Source organism: Bubalus kerabau, chromosome 17 (genome assembly GCF_029407905.1).
Source record: "Bubalus kerabau isolate K-KA32 ecotype Philippines breed swamp buffalo chromosome 17, PCC_UOA_SB_1v2, whole genome shotgun sequence".
In the NCBI taxonomy this organism is placed as follows: Eukaryota; Metazoa; Chordata; class Mammalia; order Artiodactyla; family Bovidae; genus Bubalus; species Bubalus kerabau.
The window spans coordinates 48,344,883-48,351,352 of NC_073640.1; the positions used below are offsets into that span (position 1 = coordinate 48,344,883).

A 6,470-nucleotide genomic window follows, 5' to 3' on the forward strand; every position below is an offset into this window, starting at 1 on the left:
GATTTCACCAGGTTGTCCATTAATGTGTCTTGGGTTTCAGAATTCAATCCACAACCTACACACACTGCATTAATTGTCATATGTCTCCAGTGTTCTCTGCTCTGTGGAATCACTCATTCTCTCCTGGTAATAGCTTACACGTATGGAGTTCGGTGATGTGTTCTTGGTCTCCAAAGGAGAAGATTTGACTCCAGGACCAAAGACACAGTCCCAGTCACTCAAAGCTTTGTGCGGCAAAAATTTTTATTTAAAGTGACAGGACAGAGAAAGCTTCTGACATGGACATAAGAAGGGGGTAGAAAGAGTACCCATCCTCACTAGTTTAAGCATGGCATTACATACTTCTCAACTGGCTGCTGAGAACAGATAAATAGAATACCTCAAGATGGTAAGAGTTTCACCAGACCCTTTCTGAAGGAATACATCCTGAGATAACTTCAGCACAAGATTAGCCAGAGAGCACGGGTCCTGTGAGGGAGAATGGTTCCCTACAACTTCTCTGGGTGAGATATACTGTTGCTGTGTAATCAGGGGTACAAGTGTTGAGTAACAGGTTCCCAGACAAGATTTGTTACAATTATAATAATTAACATTGACATTATAATCATTAACATAATCAAGAACGTTTCCCTGTTCATAGGTTCTGGACCTAAAGAACAGCCATTCTTGGGTGAGATACATTGTTGCACAAGGCTTAAGGAAAGCATGAGGGAGAGTGTTCACCTCCTCCTTAAAGGGCCCTGGACTGCCTAAGCTTTAACTCTCTTATGGGTCTGTCATGACTTTGGCCATCCCAGGAGGACTGGCTAGGGATGGCAGAAGGACCTCAAAGCTGAATTTGCCTGCTGTTGTATAGCAGACAAATGTAGAGTGGAGGAAGAAATAGCAGCTCTTTCTTGCCTGGAGAATCCCATGGGCACAGGAGCCTCACGGGCTATAGTCCATGGGGTCACAAAGAGTGGGACATGACTGAAGCAACTGAGCATTGCAGAAAGTGGGGCTTAGGCTTTGGGTTTTGAGGAAGACACCACAGAGGTGAAACACCCTTCCTGTCTCATTACATCAGGGTACACGTGACAGCTGTGTGTCTTACCACTGGGTGTGTCAGCTTTGACTATTGATTAACACTGTTTTTGTTAGAACTTCACTGTTTTCCCCTTCTCCTCCCCTCTTCTTTTCTTTGGAAATGAGTTACTATGTCAAGCCCATGCTCAGGGAGTGCAGGGAAGTATGTTCTCCATCCTTGAGGGGATAATCTGTCTGTATTATTAGGGATGTTTCAGTAAGGAATGATAGTCTCTTCACCCACATTATTTTAGTCTAGTTTGCCAGAAAAATATCTATTTCTGCTTTATTGACTATGCCAAATCCTTTGACTGTGTGGATCACAATAAACTGTGGAAAATTCTGAAAGAGATGGGAATACAAGACCACCTGACCTGCCCTTGAGAAATCTGTATGCAGGTTGGGAAGCAACAGTTAGAACTGGACATGGAACAACAGACTGGTTCCAAATAGGAAAAGGAGTATGTCAAGGCTGTATATTGTCACCCTGCTTATTCAACTTATATGCAGAGTCCATCATGAGAAAGACTGGGCTGGAAGAAGCACAAGCTGGAATAAAGATTGCTAGGAGAAATATCAATAACCTCATATATGCAGATGACACCACCCTGATGGCAGAAAGTGAAGAGGAACTAAAAAGTCTCTTGATAAAAGTGAAAGTGGAGAGTGAAAAAGTTGGCTTAAAGCTCAACATTCAGAAAACTAAGATTATGGCATCTGGTCCCATCACTTCGTGGGAAATAGATGGGGAAACAGTGGAAACAGTGTCAGACTTTATTTTTGGGGCCTCCAAAATCACTGCAGATGGCGACTGCAGCCATGAGATTAAAAAATGCTTCCTCCTTGGAAGGAAAGTTATGACCAACCTAGATAGCATATTGAAAAGCAGAGATATTGCTTTGCCAACAAAGGTCCATCTAGTCAAGGCTATGGTTTTTCCTGTGGTCATGTATGGATGTAAGAGTTGGACTGTGAAGAAAGCTGAGAGCTGAAGAATTGATGCTTTTGAACTGTGGTGTTGGCGAAGACTCTTGAGAGTCCCTTGGACTGCAAGGAGATCCAACCAGTCCATTCTAAAGGAGATTAGTCCTGGGTGTTTATTGGAAGGACTGATGCTGAAGCTGAAACTCCAGTACTTTGGCCACCTCATGTGAAGAACTGACTCATTGGAAAAGACTTTGATGCTGGGAAGGATTGGGGGCAGGTGGAGCAGGGGACGACAGCAGATGAGATGGCTGGATGGCATCACCGACTTGATGGACATGAGTTTGGGTGAAATTCCAGGAGTTAGTGATGGACAGGGAGGCCTGGAGGGCTGTGATTCATGGGGTTGCAAAGAGTCAGACATGACTGAGCCACTGAACTGAACTGAAGTGTGCTAGGTCTTTGTTGTGGCATGTGAGCCTTCTCTTTGCAGAGCACGTTCTTTCTAGTTGCAGCAGGAGGGTTTTTAGTTGTCCCAGGTCAGGTGGGAGCTTAGTTCCCTGACCAGCTGCTGCTGCTGCTGCTAAGTCACTTCAGTTGTGTCTGACTCTGTGCGACCCCAGAAATGGCAGCCCACCAGGCTCCCCCATCCCTGGGATTCTCCAGGCAAGAACACTGGAGTGGGTTGCCATTTTCTTCTCCAATGAATGAAAGTGAAAAGTGAAAGTGAAGTCGCTCAGTCGTGTCCGACTCTTGGCGACCCCATGGACTGCAGCCTACCAGGCTCCTCCATCCATGGGATTTTCCAGGCAAGAGTACTGGAGTGGGTTGCCATTTCCTTCTCCTCCCTGACCAGGGATTGAACCAATTACCATGCATTGGAGGGCCTATTCTTAACCACTGGACCACCAGGGAAGTCCCCATTTATTTACTTAATCATTTGTTTGTTCAGTATGGACTCAAACATATTACTTTATACTTTGGATATCATCCAATACTGTTATATATTTTGTGTGTCAGACCGTTTCCAGTTTGGCCATTGGGAGCATCTCACACTTCCCTTTAGAGTTTCAAGGTCCATTTCATCTTGTTTTTGCTAACAAACAGCTCTCCTGGCGTGTAAGTTTGATTTTGACATTGAGAGGGTTTTCAAGTGTAGAATGCCACCTCTGATGGCCCAGCCCTCTGGGCCTTAGAACTCCTGTCCTCAGTGTCCTGTAGGGCTGTGGACCTCAGAGTCTCTGATGCGTGAGACAAACCACACAACCTCACAGCTGCTCACTGATGTTTCTGGATAGACTGTGCAGTGCTAGTAGTTCTTGAGACCAGGTTCACTGATGGAAGAGGATGAGACAACCAGAAAGGGCAAGTCTGGACCACTGGGGGTCCAGAATGTTTCCAGGAACTTGTTTCCTTAAGTGTTTGAGAAAAGTTGTGGCATGATTAGAATTTATCAGAATTATCAGTGCTGGAGAATATCCATCTGGTCCCAGGTCCTGTGAGTTCCTTCTTGGGAATGATTGGAGGCCAAGGCTGCTGTCCAGCAGTGCTCAGGGCCCTGTCTAGGGTCTGCAGATGTTAAGATATTTGATGATTCAGGAAGACCCAACTCCCCATTTTTATCTCCAGGACTTGAGCTTTGGATAAAAGGGAGGATTCTGGATGACTTTTTTTCTACCTGAGGGTGGTGTAGACCTATCCTTGGCCCTCCTGTGATTCTATCTGCTCAGTGTGGGACAGTGTTGCCTCAGAACCAGGATAGGCTGGGGGAAGGATGACCAGGAAAACAGGTGATGGTTGGGGCTGGGACAACAGAGCATTTGGCTCCAAATGAGTCACTTATAAATGTCAACTCCACTTGATCTTTGGCAAAGATGCTACCACAAAATCTCCCTGAGCACTGTTCTCAGAACAGGATGGGCTTCCAAGTAAACATCCCAAGGTCCAAGAGAACCACCTTTGCCACAGGTTCTTGGCCACAGGCCCGTGGTCCTCCTGAGAGGGATGTGGGTTGAGCTTGGCGAGCTAGTTGTTTATAATGCCGCAGAAACCTTGCCCTGAGCAGAGGACTCCACCTGCCGCCATGATGAAGGGAGCACTGCTTGTGCTGACCCTGCTGGTGACCAGAGAGCTGACCTTCAAGACGACTGACGGTAGGAAGGAGATTCCAGATGACCCTTCTGATCCTTGCCCTTTGCCATCTCACTGCATCCTCCACAGTCCTGTCCTATCCGCTTCTAGGGACAGATTCCAAGGGTAGCTGACAGATCAGTGCCCAGGAGCCCTGCATAAATTCCTTGAGCCTGTCAGTCTTTGAATGTAGAGGGTGGTGTGGAGCTGGAGGGATCATTAGCTGTGCAAACCCTGGGGAATATTTTGTTGGGGGCATTAGTGCTCATTGGAAGGGAGGAAGAAGGCTGATATACCCAGGGATGGTGGTCAAGGGCAGAGGGGTCTCCAGGGCTCACCCCTCTTGCTGCTCCCTCTGCTGGGAGGTTTTCTGTCTGGGATGTTAAGCAGTCCTGGGAGAGGCCGGGTCTCTGTGGGAGATGATCCTGGAAGCTTTGGAGATGTGGCTTCCTATCAAGTGGTGGAAACAGGAACCTCCTACTCTGGTTATTCTTTGACAAGATGTTTTCTGTCTTTCCTTCAGCGGAAGCCTGCCCTGTGTTTTATGGCGGGGTTGCTGCACTGTTACTTGGAAGCAAAACATTGTTGAATTCAACGCTTGATTTGGTTGATGCTACTGATGAGGAAAAGGCAGCCTTTGGAAAAGTCCAGGATTGCTTCAATGAGGCGGGATTTGTTGCCAAGCTGAAAATTGTAGAACTCGTGGTAATTTACTCTCCTGACCCTGACTCTGCCCTGCCCACTCACATGCATAGTGTGGTATGCCACATGGGAATAGATCATGCAGTCATGGGATATGTGACAGACAAGATTTATAAGCAAAGAAGCACATAAATCTTTGCTCCACCCTGCAGCACCTGTAATATGCGAGGGCAGTCCATGTACACATCCAGCCTCTGTTGTTGCCAAGTATGCCCACAGCATGCGAATCAACTCACAAACAGAATAGGGTTGCAAGGCCAAGTGTGTTGAGGCAGGTGATTGTTTTTTTTCCTCAGTGAGTGGAACTAGCATCGGAGCAGTAGAATTTTACCGTCTGGGAGGAAAGGAAGCTTTCAGTTCACACACATGTAGGAGTCATGTCAGTTCTACTTTAGGAATATTGAAAAGGAGCCCCTGGCTTTAGAGTCTCTTTCCAGCATGGGACTCCCTGGCTTTGGGAGGTTTCATCACCTCCTCTTGTTCCCACTGTGTGGGCCTTGACTCTGGCTCAGAGTCCCATTTCTACTGACATATCTACAAGCCTGTTTTTCCACTGTGGTGTTTTGGTGCCTGAGGCTCCTGAGCAGGCTTCTAGGTACCTGTGACTGCTCACCTTGGCTAGCAGTATATCTCCCGAAGAACCATTTTCCTTTATACTTCTTGTCAAACAATACTGGAGATTTTGGATAGTCTGTCTCAACATTTTTTCCCTCAAATTTTCTGTTCAAAATGAGAGGTTTTTTTGCAAACAGTAATGCACATAATAGGAGCACACAGAGCACATGGGTTTGTTTACAACACCTGCATGCACATTAGTCCACTCAGCACACCTGACAAAAGAGGCTCAGGTGCAGGAGGTGTGACCCAAACCCAGGCTCCAGCACCTTGCTCCTCCCTCAGGACCCACTCCGGCTGTGCCCTGATGACTCTTATTATCTCCTCCTCTCCCTGGGTGGCTGGTTGCTAGTCTCCATCCTGATGCCTGTGCCTGGGCTATTAGGGAGCCATCCTCCCCCTGGTCCCTGATGGCAGCCTCCTCTCCATTGGTGGGTCTGTGGGCAGAGTTTCTTGCTGGGGAGGGAGCTGAATCCCTGAGGGTATAGCATGTGGTGATGCTGGGTAGACAGGATAGCCCTGCTGTGGGCTCAGGTGTTGTCCCTCCTCCTCCTCCTCCCTCCCAGGGTTCCATCATCTCTGACAAGGATTGCACCGGCTATCAAGTGTCCACGGTTCTGGGTAGTGTTTTTGGAATAATTCTCAGTGCAGTCTCTTTGGTGAAATAGTCTTTGCCAGTGATGCCTGGTCTGCGCTCCATGTGCCACCCTGTTCTTCTCAACTGAAGCTGGAATCCTGACACCTGTCCCACCCATGTGGTCTCTATCAGGCTTACTCTAATAAAATCACTGCAGCATTGCTCAGTGTGCCCAGTGTCTGTCTGTTGTGGGGAGGATGTGAAGCAGGGGGTCTTGGGTGATGGTGAGAGTGACCCATGTGGTTACTACGTGGTGTATGGGGACTGGGATCAGACAGAACGAGGTAAACCTAGGCCCTGTCCCTACAAACTGTGGAACCATGGGCATGTTTATTGTAACTTTCTCAAGTCATTCTGTCATCTGCTAAATAGGGGCTGTGTATGAAGATTAAGCGAA

The 6,470-nt window shown here is 47.4% G+C and overlaps 1 protein-coding gene across 2 annotated transcripts; it reads left to right on the forward strand.

The window, feature by feature from the left end:
* Positions 1–4,072: 4,072 nt before the first annotated feature.
* LOC129632558 (androgen-binding protein homolog) lies at positions 4,073–6,215 on the forward strand. 2 transcript variants are annotated; one of them, XM_055554321.1, is made up of 3 exons: positions 4,073–4,142; positions 4,649–4,824; positions 6,003–6,215. In XM_055554321.1, exons 1-3 carry the CDS (start codon positions 4,073–4,075, stop codon positions 6,102–6,104), a joined length of 348 nt encoding a protein of 115 aa, XP_055410296.1. In that variant the 3' UTR covers positions 6,105–6,215. The 2 variants fall into 2 exon arrangements, 1 of the variants encoding a protein (XP_055410296.1); XR_008704585.1 differs by lacking the exons at positions 4,073–4,142; positions 4,649–4,824 and adding an exon at positions 5,748–5,867 and having other exon boundaries at positions 6,003–6,138.
* Positions 6,216–6,470: the final 255 nt, after the last annotated feature.

Coding starts and splice junctions, on each gene's coding strand:
- LOC129632558 (XM_055554321.1), top strand. CDS start 4,073: ATGATGAAGGGAGCACTGCTTGTGCTGACCCTGCTGGTGACCAGAGAG. Junction 4,143..4,648: donor GACCTTCAAGACGACTGACG/GTAGGAAGGAGA, acceptor CTTCAGCGGAAG/CCTGCCCTGTGTTTTATGGC. Junction 4,825..6,002: donor TGAAAATTGTAGAACTCGTG/GTAATTTACTCT, acceptor CCTCCCTCCCAG/GGTTCCATCATCTCTGACAA.